The sequence below is a fragment of the Thunnus albacares genome, chromosome 10, assembly GCF_914725855.1.
Source record: "Thunnus albacares chromosome 10, fThuAlb1.1, whole genome shotgun sequence".
In the NCBI taxonomy this organism is placed as follows: Eukaryota; Metazoa; Chordata; class Actinopteri; order Scombriformes; family Scombridae; genus Thunnus; species Thunnus albacares.
The window spans coordinates 16,544,646-16,559,626 of NC_058115.1; the positions used below are offsets into that span (position 1 = coordinate 16,544,646).

Sequence of the window (14,981 nt, forward strand, 5' to 3'; positions counted from 1 at the left end):
ATGAAGTTTATTACAACCTCCCACGTCATGTTTCTAAATGTTTTCGTGGCTTTGAATCTGTTAAAATCTACTGTCATGGGCCAAGGTAATGACAGCATCTGAGGTCAAGTCTCACTGTACAGAAAGTGTATGTCGCTGTCCACGGTGCTGAAATAAGTACCACAGCGTGTTATGTGCGGGCCGCAGAGTGCAACGCGGAAAATGTGTTTACCCATAACCGAAAAGTGTACTGTTTTTTGTACATTTATGTAGATTTTATGGCAATTATTTTTATTTGGTGATAAATGGTGTTCACTCCATTTCATCACAGTTAGGGAAGGATTTTTTTTAAACATTCAACTTTTTGTATGTGGAAAATAGGGAAAGCGCTATTTTTATTTGCCACCAAAACCTTCAAATTTCCCTGCATATTGATAAATGTGTTGTAATGGTTCTTTTAAGATGTCTAATTTTATAGCCGGTACATCAGTAACAGGAGAAGCTCTATCGGTGTGGATGAAAACCAAGAAAACAAACGTTACAAAGAGAGGGAGAATTAAGTCAAATGGTGGTATTTTTGATAGTTTGACATAGTTGTGTCTTGGAAATTGTCTGAAAGCACTGAACACACATATGAAATAATACACAAAACACTGCTGGGTTGAAGATTAAAAATATTATTGTACAATAAGGAGACAGAACTCACACAAAGGTTAGCATCAGCTTGTCTCAACTAACAAAGAACAAAACTAAGCTCTAATAGTTTCTGAGGAACAAAGAAATGATCTGTAATTGGTCAGTGTATATTACCTTAAACACTTTCAACCAATTGGCATAGGGCCATGAGATGTTACATGATCTGGTCACGCGTTTGCCTCATGCATGTCACATATATGGATTTTAACCTCCTTAAAACATAGGAAACCAGAGAGCCCCAAACCAAACATACCTCTTGACATATTTTACTGAGCTTAAGTCCAACACATTACCTTTTTTGGACATGAGACAAGATATCTTCGCTTAGGCCATTCTCACAGAATAAACAAAGGGCCTCTCTGTGGAGCACAGTATGGTTAAAGACAAAGTTGAATCAATGATAAAACAGTACAACTAGGTATTTGACTCATTCTGCTTTCACAGTTGAACACAATTATGTATCTTGTTAGTCTTATGCAATTGTTCTGTTTGCACACTTGGTTAGTCATTCCCGTGTTGTTGTCAGAGGTTGAATGCAGTTATGTTATATCACCACATGGGGACACTGTAGACCATGACATCTGGACGTTATTCCATGAGGCACAAGACTCCTCCCAGAAACAGAGGATGATGATGATGTTTCTCTGGGCTTTGTTACAAAGAGACGGAGGGCGAAGAGAAAGGAGTGAAAACATTTCCAGGCTGGCTGGTAAAATGCGAAAACGTGGATCCGTATACTTTGATTTTAATATTATTGTTTGACGGGAGTGGTTGGACTGGGATTTATACCTTTTCGGGCTGGATATAATTATGTATTTCTCAAGGAGAGCAAACGCTTTTCGGATATATCTTGTGGTCGTGTTGCTGAATTATTGCTGGGAAGCGGTGTCTGGACAGCTCTCGTATTCCGTCTCAGAGGAGGTAAACCCAGGGACTTCTGTTGGAAATATTGCCAAGGATCTAAATCTCAACGTCCAGGATTTAGAGTCCCGCATGTTTCAGATTGTTAGTGGATCAAAGAGAAAACATTTCGATGTGAATCTGAAAACAGGCGTTCTTTATGTCGACGAAAGATTAGACCGCGAAGAGCTCTGTGCGAAGGCTACAAAATGTACTGTCAGTGTAGAGGCCGTGATCAACGACCCACTGAAGCTTTATCGTTTGGAGGTAACTATAATAGATACAAATGATAATGCACCCAATTTCTCTGACCAATTACAGTCACTTGACATTGCAGAAAATACTCTACCGGGAGTGAAATTTGGGCTCATAGAGGCATCGGATTTGGATGCTGGCAAGAATGGTGTTAGTACATATAAGCTTAGTACGAATGATTATTTCTCTTTAGATATTCACAAAGGCGGAGAGAGTGTGTCTGCCGAATTAGTACTGCAGAAATCTTTAGACCGTGAGCATGACTCTGTTATAAAACTCACACTGACTGCAGTAGACGGAGGAAATCCATCGAAGTCAGGAACCTCACAAATTATTATCAACGTGTTAGATATTAACGACAACCATCCAGTTTTCAGTAAATCTTTATACAAGACTCAACTTTTTGAAAACTTGCCAAAAGGATCTAAAGTGATCATTCTGAATGCAACAGATGCAGACGAGGGGTTAAACAGTGAGATAGAATATTCATTGAGAAAAAGAGGTCAGGATCATGTTTTAGATTTATTCCAAATTGATTCTAAAACAGGCGAAATTTCAGTCAAAGGTAAGATCGACTATGAAGAAAATCCTGCATTTGAGATTCATGCACAGGCCAGTGATAAAGGCACACCTCCGATGTCTGCTCATTGTAAAGTGCTGGTAGAAGTGGTGGATATTAATGACAACGCTCCTGAGATCACTGTGACGTCACTGCTAAACACAGTAAAGGAGGATGCGAAACTCGGCACTGCTATTGCACTTGTCTCTGTACTGGACAAGGATGGAGGGAAAAACGGTGAAGTAAAAGCTGTAATTTCAAATGAGACCCCATTTAAATTGGACACAAATTATAAAAATTATTACTCGTTAGTAGTTAATGGGCCGCTTGATAGAGAGACTAAGACCCAGTATAATGTCACTATTGTAGCAACTGATGGAGGGACTCCACCTCTCTCCAGCACAAGCATAGTGACTGTTCATGTTTCTGATGTCAATGACAACCCGCCTCGCTTCCCGGAGCCGCTGATTAATATTTATGTGAAAGAAAATAGTCCAGTAGGATCAGTTATTAAAACAGTGACAGCAGTTGATGCTGATATAAATCAAAATGGTCAGGTGAGCTACTCATTTATGCAAAGTGACAGTAACTCGTTGCCGTTATCTACGATGGTGAATATTAACTCAGAGACTGGAGATATAATCAATCTGCAGTCTTTTAACTTTGAGGAGTTAAAAACGTTCCAGTTTAAAGTTCAAGCCACAGACTCTGGTGTTCCTCCGCTCAGCAATAACGTGACTGTGAACGTTTTTATTCTGGATGAGAATGACAACAGTCCTGCTATTCTGGCGCCCTATTCTGAACACGGCTCCGTTAACAGTGAGAGTATCCCCTATTCTGCTGAAGCGGGCTACTTTGTGGCAAAGATCAGGGCTGTAGACGCAGACTCTGGATACAATGCGCTGCTTTCTTATCACCTGTCTGAGCCCAAAGGAAACAACCTCTTCCGGATCGGAACCAGCACCGGGGAAATCAGGACTAAGAGGAGAATGAGTGACAATGACCTGAAAACTCACCCCTTGGTGGTGTTGGTTTCTGATAACGGAGAACCCTCTCTGTCAGCTACTGTGTCTATTGATGTGGTGGTGGTTGAAAGCACAGCTGACATCCAGACTCAGTTCAGACATGTGCCTGTGAAGGAGGAGAGCTTCTCTGACTTAAACCTGTATCTGCTGATCGCCATTGTGTCGGTGTCGGCGATCTTTCTTCTGAGCCTCATCAGTTTAATAGCTGTCAAATGCCACAGGACAGACGGCAGTTTCGGCAGGTACGGAGCCCCAATGATCACCACCCACCCTGACGGGAGCTGGTCTTACTCTAAAGCTACTCAGCAGTATGACGTGTGTTTCAGCTCAGACACACTCAAGAGTGACATGGTGGTTTTCCCCGCGCCGTTTCCGCCTGTAGATGCGGAGCTGATCAGTATTAACGGAGGAGACACTTTTACCAGGACTCAGACTTTACCCACTAAAGAAAAGGTAAGACCAGCACGCTTGTATCGGCTTACAAATTTAGCTAATAGGTGATGTTAAACGCTGACCTTATTTGCGATTCCTGTATTTAGTCATTAGTTCGTTTTTCCTTCTTTCTTTGACTCTTTGTAGATGTTACACATGTACAACGTGTTGTGGAAACTGATTTCTTCCCTTTTCTTGTACTGAATGCTTTGGAAAAAAGAGAGAAGTTTTGCATCTGTCATTGTCTACAATTTATAAGCCAGTTTCTTCCATTCAAATGCAATTGTCGCTGTCCATGGTGCTGTAGACGAGAACTAGTACCCACCTACAACTTCAGTGATGCATTAACATGAATACTTCATTCTCACTGTACAGAAAATGTATGTCGCTGTCCATGGTGCTGAAATAAGCACCACAGCGTGTTGTGTGCGAGCAGCAGAGTGCAACGCGGAAAATGTTTTTACCCATAACGGAAAAGTGTATTGTCTTTTGCACATTTATTTGGGTTTTATGGCAGTTATTTTTATTTGCTGATGAATGGTGGTCACTCCATTTCATACCATTTAGGAAAGATATTTTAATACCTAATACTTTTTGTGTGAAGAAAATAGGAAAAGAGCATTTTTTTTATTTGCCATCAAAACTTTCAACTTTCTCTCTATCTTGATAAATGTGTTGTAATGTTTCTTTTTATGCGTATTTTTATAGCCGGTACATCAGTTACAGGTGCTGCTCTATCGGTATGGATTAAAACCAAGAAAACAAACATTACAAAAGAGAAGGAAAATCAAGTGAAATCGTGGTACTTGGGATTATTTGACATAGCTGAACACAATTATGTATCTTGTTAGTCTTATGCAATTGTTCTGTTTGCACACTTGGTTAGTCATTCCCGTGTTGTTGTCAGAGGTTGAATGCAGTTATGTTATATCACCACATGGGGACACTGTAGACCATGACATCTGAACGTTATTCCATGAAGCACAAGACTCCTCCCAGAAACAGAGGATGATGATGATGTTTCTCTGGGCTTTGTTACAAAGAGACGGAGGGCGAAGAGAAAGGAGTGAAAACATTTCCAGGCTGGCTGGTAAAAATGCTAAAACGTGGATCCGTGTATTTTGATTTTAATATTGTTTGACGGAAGTAGTTGGACTGGGATCTATACCTTTCGGACTGGATATAATTATGTATTTCTCAAGCAGAACGATTTCTTTTCGGATACATCTTGTGTTCGTGCTGCTGAAATATTGCTGGGAAGCGGTGTCTGGACAGCTCTCGTATTCCGTCTCAGAGGAGGTAAACCCAGGGACTTCTGTTGGAAATATTGCCAAGGATCTAAATCTCAACGTCCAGGATTTAGAGTCCCGCATGTTTCAGATTGTTAGTGGATCAAAGAGAAAACATTTCGATGTGAATCTGAAAACAGGCGTTCTTTATGTCGACGAAAGATTAGACCGAGAAGAGCTCTGTGCGAAGGCTACAAAATGTACTGTCAGTGTAGAGGCCGTGATCAACGACCCACTGAAGCTTTATCGTTTGGAGGTAACTATATTAGATATAAATGATAATGCACCCGCCTTCTCTGAGCAATTACAGTCACTAAACATTGCGGAAAGTACTTTACCGGGAGTGAAATTTGGGCTCATAGAGGCATCGGATTTGGATGTTGGCAAGAATGGTGTTAGTACATATAAGCTTAGTACGAATGATTATTTCTCTTTAGATATTCACAAAGGCGGAGAGAGTGTGTCTGCCGAGTTAGTACTGCAGAAATCTTTAGACCGTGAGCATGACTCTGTTATAAAACTCACACTGACTGCAGTAGACGGAGGAAATCCATCGAAGTCAGGAACCTCACAAATTATTATCAACGTTTTAGATAATAACGACAATCCTCCCGTTTTCAGTAAATCTTTATACAAAATTCAAATTCCTGAAAACTTGCCAAAAGGATCTAAAGTCATCATTCTGAATGCAACAGATGCAGACGAGGGGTTAAACAGTGAGATAGAATATTCATTGAGAAGTAAAGGTCAGGATCAGGTTTTAGATTTATTCCAAATTGATTCTAAAACAGGCGAAATTTCAGTCAAAGGTAAGATCGACTATGAAGAAAATCCTGCATTTGAGATTCATGCACAGGCCAGTGATAAAGGCACACCTCCGATGTCTGCTCATTGTAAAGTGCTGGTTGAAGTGGTGGACATTAATGACAACGCTCCTGAGATCACTGTGACGTCACTGCTGAACACAGTAAAGGAGGATGCAAAAATCGGCACTGCTATTGCACTTGTCTCTGTACTGGACAAGGATGGGGGGCAAAACGGTGAAGTAAAAGCTGTAATTTCAAATGAGACCCCATTTAAATTGGACACAAATTATAAAAATTATTATTCTTTAGTAGTTAATGGGCCGCTTGATAGAGAGACTAAGGCCCAGTATAATGTCACTATTGTAGCAACTGATGGAGGGACTCCACCTCTCTCCAGCACAAGCATAGTGACTGTTCATGTTTCTGATGTCAATGACAACCCGCCTCGCTTCTCGGAGCCGCTGATTAATGTTTATGTGAAAGAAAACAGTCCAGTAGGATCAGTTATTAAAACAGTGACAGCAGTTGATGCTGATATCAATCAAAATGGTCAGGTGAGCTACTCATTTATACAAAGTGACAGTAACTCGTTGCCGTTATCTACAATGGTGAATATTAACTCAGAGACTGGAGATATAATCAATCTGCAGTCTTTTAACTTTGAGGAGTTAAAAACGTTTAAGTTTAAAGTTCAGGCCACAGACTCTGGTGTTCCTCCGCTCAGCAGCAACGTGACTGTGAACGTTTTTATTCTAGATGAAAATGACAATAGTCCTGCTATTCTGGCGCCCTATTCTGAGCACGGCTCCGTTAACAGTGAGAGCATCCCCTATTCTGCTGAAGTGGGCTACTTTGTGGCAAAGATCAGGGCTGTAGACGCAGACTCTGGATACAATGCGCTGCTTTCTTATCACCTGTCTGAGCCCAAAGGAAACAACCTCTTCCGGATCGGAACCAGCACCGGGGAAATCAGGACTAAGAGAAGAATGAGTGACAATGACCTGAAAACTCACCCCTTGGTGGTGTTGGTTTCTGATAACGGAGAACCCTCCCTGTCAGCTACTGTGTCTATTGATGTGGTGGTGGTTGAAAGCACAGCTGACATCCAGACTCAGTTCAGACATGTGCCTGTGAAGGAGGAGAGCTTCTCTGATTTAAACCTTTATCTGCTGATCGCCATTGTGTCGGTGTCAGCGATCTTTCTGCTGAGCCTCATCAGTTTAATAGCTGTCAAATGTCACAGGACAGACGGCAGTTTCGGCAGGTACGGCGCCCCAATGATCACCACCCACCCTGACGGGAGCTGGTCTTACTCTAAAGCTACTCAGCAGTATGACGTGTGTTTCAGCTCAGACACACTGAAGAGTGATATGGTGGTTTTCCCCGCGCCGTTTCCACCTGTAGATGCGGAGCTGATCAGTATTAATGGAGGAGACACTTTTACCAGGACTCAGACTTTACCCACTAAAGAAAAGGTAAGACCAGCACGCTTGTATCGGCTTACAAATTTAGCTAATAAGTGTTGCTAAACGCTGACCTTATTTGCTATTCCTGTATTTAGTCATTAGTTCGTTTTTCTTCTTTCTTTGTCTCTTTGTAGATGTTACACATGTACAACATGTTGTTGTGGAAACTGATTTCTTCCCTTTTCTTGTACTGAATGCTTTAAAAAAAAAAAAAGGAGAACTTTTGCATCTGTCATTGTTTACAACTTATAAACCAGTCTCTTCCGTTCAATGCAATTGTCGCTGTCCATGGTGCTGTGGATGAGAACTATTACCCACCTACAACTTCAGTGATGCATTAACATGAAGGCTTCATTCATTCGCAGAAAATGTTGCTTGTGGACATAATCCAGGCAGCGGTTACGTTTGCCATCGCAACTATCGGGAAAACAGTTTAGTAGTATATAAACGTAATTTCAAGGAGACAGGGTTGCCTTTTCTTACCCGAGAAGCAGACTGTGCTAGTGTTATGCTGTATTTTATTCACACACACACACACACACACACACACACACACACAAATAAAAGTTACGTTCATAGTTCTTGACCTTAATTGTCAATAATATCACGTTTTTATTTATTATCAATTATTTATTTCCACCAATTATTACATATATTTTCGCTCAGCTGTAAAGAATAACGTTCTTCATTTCTTCTTCTAATAATGCCACTGTTACATGGAGATCAGTGTTTTCTTATACATTTGATGGCTGATTAATTTGCAGTGTTGGTGTGCAGTATTTTTCATAGTCCATGCCTCTGTTGCTATGTAAGAGTCATTTTCATTTGACTTTCTAATTATTCGGAGGTGCACTCATTCAGTTACCTTCAATGACCTTTTGTTTGAGCATATCAACAACGACCCTTTGAGATTTACTGTTATAGCGCAATATCATTTACGGTATATTGTAAAGGATTGTTTGAATGTACTTTACACTCTAGTCAAAGACGTAACATGTCAATCACAAACAAATGTGTTGACCCTCATTTTGTTATATATAAATCATTAAATATTGACAGAAAATCAGACAATTTCATTCAGAAATTCCAAGAAAGCAAGCTGATATTTCCTGGCATTCTGTTCGTTTTGAAACTGGCTATTTCTGTGTTGAGCATTACAGAAAGGCGGGTTTTTGTAATGCTGTAGTCTGTTTCTTTTGGTTTGTAGTGTAATTTGTCAAAAGGCCACGGGGAGGCACTATAGACCATAAAACAGAGATGACTTTACTCTGGTTTTGACGCCCCTCCCAGATTAAGAGCGTGATGATGTCTTGTTGGGCTTTGACACAAAGAGACGCAGAAGGAGAGAGAGAGAAGGCTGGGACATGATCTGCATTGTGGACAAATTTAGATGAAAGGATCATAGTTTTTCCCGTACTTTCCTCGACGGATAACATCCACAACTTGTTTCTATGTTGATTTCACGTCGGATGGGATTATGTCTTCAATTAAGAGGAATCCTGTGGTAGCATACGTGTTATTTGTGCTGCTGGAATGTTACTGGGAAGCTGTGTCCGGACAGCTCTCCTACTCCATATCAGAAGAGGTGAATACAGGGACTTCTGTGGGAAATATAGCCAAGGATCTAAACCTCAGTGTAAATGATCTGGAGTCTCGCATGTTTCAGATTGTTACCGGATCAAAGAGAAAATTTTTCGAGGTGAATCTCCAGACTGGTATTCTCTTTGTCAATGATAGAATAGACAGAGAGGAGCTCTGTGCGAAGGCAACAAAATGCACAATAAGCGTAGAGGCTGTGATAAATTCTCCATTAAAGCTTTATCGTTTAGAAATAAACATTCTAGATGCTAATGATAATTATCCGTCTTTCAGTACTAATTCGCAAAGTATTGAAATACCAGAAAGCACATTACCGGGGGCCACATTTCTTGTGCTATCGGCCTATGATGCCGACGCAGGGAAAAATGGTATTAGTACATACAAGCTAAATCCAAATGACCATTTTTCATTAGCAGTGAACAAAGGAGACAGTGTGTCTGCTGAGCTCGTCCTCCAGAAACCTTTAGACCGAGAAAAACAGCCGGTAATTAAACTTATATTGACTGCTGTCGATGGTGGGACACCTCCGAAATCTGGAACATCAGAAATAATAATCAGTGTCTTAGACATCAATGATAACATCCCAGTATTTACCAAATCATTGTATAAAACAAGTATTACTGAAAATGTACCTCTCGGTGCTTCCGTCATAACAGTAACGGCATCAGACGCTGATGACGGGCCAAACGGGGAGATTTCATATTCACTGAGCAGCAAAGATCAAGACCATGTTTTGGAAATTTTTGAAATTGATGAACACACAGGTTTGTTGACAGTTAAGGGGATGATTGACTTTGAAGAGCACCCAGCTTTTGAAATCCGCGTGACAGCTAGTGATAAAGGCTCCCCTCCAATGGCAGCACAGTGCAAAGTATTAATAGAGATAGTGGATTTAAATGACAATGCCCCAGAAATATTTGTAACATCGCTGATTAACACAGTGAAAGAGGACGCAAAAATAGGTACTGCTGTTGCACTTGTGTCAGTCCTGGACAGAGATGGAGGTAAAAATGGAGTTGTTCATTGTGATATTAAAAATGATAGCGCCTTTAAATTGGAAACAAATTACAAAAACTACTATTCTTTGGTAGTAGACGGACAGCTAGACAGAGAGAGTGCTTCACATTGTAATATAACGATCACAGCTACAGATGATGGGATCCCTGCTCTCACGAGCACCAGAGACCTAACTGTTTATATTTCGGATGTCAATGACAACTCGCCTCGTTTTTCAGACACTTTGGTCAATGTTTCGTTAAAAGAGAACAGTCCGGTTGGAGCTGTTCTCACAAGAGTATCTGCAGTTGATGCAGACACTGACCAAAATGCCCAGGTGAGTTATTCAATTGTCGAAATTAACAGTAATTCATTGCCGTTATCTACGATGGTGAATATCAACTCAGAGACTGGAGATATAATCAATCTGCAGTCTTTTAACTTTGAGGAGTTAAAAACATTTCAGTTTAAAGTTCAGGCCACAGACTCTGGTGTTCCTCCGCTCAGCAGCAACGTGACTGTGAACGTTTTTATTCTGGATGAGAATGACAACAGTCCTGCTATTCTGGCGCCCTATTCTGAGCACGGCTCCGTTAACAGTGAGAGCATCCCCTATTCTGCTGAAGCGGGCTACTTTGTGGCAAAGATCAGGGCTGTAGACGCAGACTCTGGATACAATGCGCTGCTTTCTTATCACCTGTCTGAGCCCAAAGGAAACAACCTCTTCCGGATCGGAACCAGCACCGGGGAAATCAGGACTAAGAGGAGAATGAGTGACAATGACCTGAAAACTCACCCCTTGGTGGTGTTGGTTTCTGATAACGGAGAACCCTCCCTGTCAGCTACTGTGTCTATTGATGTGGTGGTGGTTGAAAGCACAGCTGACATCCAGACTCCGTTCAGACATGTGCCTGTGAAGGAGGAGAGCTTCTCTGATTTAAACCTTTATCTGCTGATCGCCATTGTGTCGGTGTCAGCGATCTTTCTGCTGAGCCTCATCAGTTTAATAGCTGTCAAATGTCACAGGACAGACGGCAGTTTCGGCAAGTATGGCGCCCCAATGATCACCACCCACCCTGACGGGAGCTGGTCCTACTCTAAAGCTACTCAGCAGTATGACGTGTGTTTCAGCTCAGACACACTGAAGAGTGACATGGTGGTTTTCCCCGCACCGTTTCCACCTGTAGATGGAGAGCTAATCAGTATTAACGGAGGAGACACTTTTACCAGGACTCAGACTTTACCTAACAAAGAAAAGGTAAGGACATAGTTACATTAAGAACTTATTATTGCAATTTTTTATGTTGAGAATTGGAGGTGTCTTTTTAAAGTCACTTAAATGGGTTTGTGCTATGTAGCTGACAAGAATATTAAATTTGAACTACTGTTCGAGTTAAAATAGAAATTATTTTCAAGTATAACATGAGTAGAAACTAGCCTGCTGTGCATTTATTGATGGTTTCTCATTTGTTAACTACCTATTTGGTATTGTAACGTGTGAGTCGCTATCCATGGTGCTGAACGCAAGTTTGAGAATGTGTGGTCCCAGCATGTTTTAAACAGTGTTTTCTCCCTCTGCCTTTTGGATTGAAAAGAAACTAGATTTAGACAATTCTACGGTTTTAGATGATTTTTTACACACGTGTATTCTCTCAATTTTTAGTATTTTTGGAGGATTTATCTATGTCTCCCTCGTCTACATTTTGCTTCTGCATTTACTGAAAAAAAAGAGTGTTTGTGACGGGCTTTGTTTGTGTGCTTTGTGTGTGCTATACTGATCTGGATTTTGTATTTGCCTTTTCTTCCGTTTAAAAACCATCTGACTCATTGTAGAAGCATGGTGGAGAGTAAATGAAATGGCTGAAAACAATAAATAGATGAATATAACACGAGGTCTTATTGGCCATACGTTTTCCTCAGATTTGGTCAAATGTTTTCTAGGGAAATTAATGCGGGGATCTTTGTAATATTGTTTTGTGTTGGATGTCGAATGCAGTTCTTGCAAGTGTCCACATGGGGACATTGTAGACCATCACATTTGAGCTTCCTCTTTGGTGGCTCGGGGCTCCTCCCAGATTCAAAGGACGATTATTTTTCTCAGGCGACTGAAACAAAGAGACTTGGACGGTGAAAGAGGACGGTACCACGACGATTTTCGTGTGGTAGTTTAAATATGCTGACACATTTAATTCGTGTATTTTCTCACTGAGATCCAGTTCTTCGTTTCTGGGCGTTATTGGTCGGATATCTCTCTATGTTTTCTCTCGATGTATGGAATAATGCCTTTACCAAGCAGAACGAGCTCTGTGTGGATATATCTCTTGTTCGTGCTGCTGGATTGTTACTTGGAAGCGGTGTCTGGGCAGCTCTCTTACTCAGTCTCAGAGGAGGTAAACGTGGGGACTTCTGTCGGAAATATCGCCAAAGATTTGAACCTCAATGTCCAGGATTTGGAGTCTCGCATGTTTCAGATCGTTGCTGGATCAAAGAGAAAATATTTCGAGGTAAACCTAAAGACTGGTGTCCTCTACGTAAATGAGAGAATAGATCGAGAGGAACTCTGTGGCGATCAGCCCAAATGTTCCCTCAGCGTAGAAGCAGTTATTAATAACCCATTAAAACTGTACCGTATTGAAATTACAATTTTAGACGTGAATGATAATTCCCCAACATTTCTAAGCACGTCACAATTAATGAACATTAGTGAGAACACGGCAGCAGGAGCAAAATTTCCTCTGCATCCAGCTCATGATGCAGACGTCGGTAAAAATACTGTGAATACCTACAAGCTTAGCCAAAACGAACACTTCTCTCTTGATACACACAAAGGAGAGAGTGTAACTCCAGGATTACTGCTTCAGAAGGTTTTAGACAGAGAAAAACAGCCTGTGATTCGACTCACGTTGACTGCTATTGATGGAGGAACTCCTTCTAAATCTGGCACTATGGTCATTATAATTAATGTCTTGGACAGTAATGATAATGCTCCCATATTCAGTAAAACACTATACAAAGCCAGTGTATATGAGAATGTCAAGATAGGAACATCGATAATTACTTTAAATGCTACTGATTTAGATGCAGGCCAAAATGGACAAGTCTTTTATTCATTCAGTGAAGTAGGTAGAGGGAAACAAACTGATCTGTTTGCTATAGATGAAAAAACTGGGACTGTAACAAATAAAAAGGATATTAACTTTGAAGAGAACAATGCATTTGAGATTCAAGTTCAAGCCAGTGATGGAGCTACTCCTCCCCTGACCTCACACGCCAAATTATTGATTGAGGTTTTAGATGTCAATGACAATGCCCCAGAAATTTCGGTTACATCACTGTTAAACACAGTGAAAGAGGATGCGTCTATTGGCACTGCAATTGCACTAGTTTCAGTATTTGATAAAGACGGAGGTAAAAATGGCATGGTGCAGGCTAAAATTTCCAATAATGTACCTTTTAAATTAGAGTCAAATTATAAGAATTACTATTCACTGGTGGTAGATGGTCCTCTTGACCGAGAGAGTGTATCATTATACAATATCAGCATCACTGCAATTGACGAAGGCAGCCCACCACTCTCCAGCACTAGTGTTATTCATGTACACATATCAGATGTAAATGATAACAAACCTTTCTTCACAGAAAGTATAATCAATGTTTATGTGAAAGAGAACAGTCCAGTAGGGGCAGTTATAAAAATAGTGTCAGCAATTGATGCTGACATCAATCAAAACGGTCATGTGAGCTATTCGTTTTTACCTGACAACAGCAACTCGTTGCCACTTTCTACCATGGTAAACATCAATTCAGAGACTGGAGACATAATCAGTTTGCAGTCATTTAATTATGAGGAGTTGAAAACGTTTCAGTTTAAAGTTCAGGCCACAGACTCTGGTGTTCCTCCGCTCAGCAGCAACGTGACTGTGAACGTTTTTATTCTGGATGAGAATGACAACAGTCCTGCTATTCTGGCACCCTATTCTGAGCACGGCTCCGTTAACAGTGAGAGCGTCCCCTATTCTGCTGAAGCGGGCTACTTTGTGGCAAAGATCAGGGCTGTAGACGCAGACTCTGGATACAATGCGCTGCTTTCTTATCACCTGTCTGAGCCCAAAGGAAACAACCTCTTCCGGATCGGAACCAGCACCGGAGAAATCAGGACTAAGAGGAGAATGAGTGACAATGACCTGAAAACTCACCCCTTGGTGGTGTTGGTTTCTGATAACGGAGAACCCTCCCTGTCAGCTACTGTGTCTATTGATGTGGTGGTGGTTGAAAGCACAGCTGACATCCAGACTCAGTTCAGACATGTGCCTGTGAAAGAGGAGAGCTTCTCTGATTTAAACTTGTATCTGTTGATCGCCATTGTGTCGGTGTCAGCGATCTTTCTGCTGAGCCTCATCAGTTTAATAGCTGTCAAATGCCACAGGACAGACGGCAGTTTCGGGAGGTACGGCGCTCCAATGATCACCACCCACCCTGACGGGAGCTGGTCTTATTCTAAAGCTACTCAGCAGTATGACGTGTGTTTCAGTTCAGACACACTGAAGAGTGACATGGTGGTTTTCCCCGCACAATTTCCACCTGTAGATGCGGAACTGATCAGTATTAACGGAGGAGATACTTTTACCAGGACTCAGACTTTACCCACTAAAGAAAAGGTGAGTCCAATCAAGTGTACATACATTCCTTCTATGCTACTTTGGGGTTTCAGATCCATGCCACACTTCCAAAACACTGCAATAACTATGGCCTTTCATTTGAAATGTTGAGAGAAAACAAATTGTGCCACACATGGTCTTGCATTTTTGCAAACAAACATCTAAGTTGCATATACTTACTTTTAGATTAAAAGAACATTGCTCGTATTAGTTAATACTGTATTTCTTGCATGCTATTATAATCTGATTCCTATTTATGAAACTGAATGATGACCTTTATTTTCCCATACAATGTAATTTATCATGGTTATAAATAGTAAC

General features: G+C 41.0%; 3 protein-coding genes across 4 annotated transcripts in view; all 3 read left to right on the forward strand.

The window, feature by feature from the left end:
• The first annotated feature begins 1,146 nt into the window (after positions 1–1,146).
• Positions 1,147–4,407, forward strand: LOC122989827 (protocadherin alpha-3-like). The gene has a single exon (XM_044362843.1). The coding sequence runs from the start codon at positions 1,486–1,488 to the stop codon at positions 3,913–3,915; it is 2,430 nt and encodes an 809-aa protein (XP_044218778.1). The 5' UTR covers positions 1,147–1,485; the 3' UTR covers positions 3,916–4,407.
• Positions 4,408–4,916: 509 nt separating this feature from the next.
• Positions 4,917–14,981, forward strand: part of LOC122989820 (protocadherin alpha-C2-like) — a 95,333-nt gene continuing 85,268 nt past the window's right edge. Inside the window, exon 1 of one of the 2 annotated variants that reach the window (XM_044362824.1) lies at positions 4,917–7,416. In XM_044362824.1, coding sequence (XP_044218759.1) covers positions 5,035–7,416 — 2,382 coding nt within the window. In that variant the 5' untranslated portion in view covers positions 4,917–5,034. Of the gene's footprint in view, positions 7,417–11,958; positions 14,661–14,981 lie in introns of those variants that run through there. The other variant, XM_044362823.1, reaches the window with a different exon arrangement.
• Positions 8,483–11,327, forward strand: LOC122989838 (protocadherin alpha-8-like). Its single transcript, XM_044362854.1, has one exon. The coding sequence runs from the start codon at positions 8,885–8,887 to the stop codon at positions 11,270–11,272; it is 2,388 nt and encodes a 795-aa protein (XP_044218789.1). The 5' UTR covers positions 8,483–8,884; the 3' UTR covers positions 11,273–11,327.

Coding starts and splice junctions, on each gene's coding strand:
- LOC122989827 (XM_044362843.1), top strand. CDS start 1,486: ATGTATTTCTCAAGGAGAGCAAACGCTTTTCGGATATATCTTGTGGTC.
- LOC122989838 (XM_044362854.1), top strand. CDS start 8,885: ATGTCTTCAATTAAGAGGAATCCTGTGGTAGCATACGTGTTATTTGTG.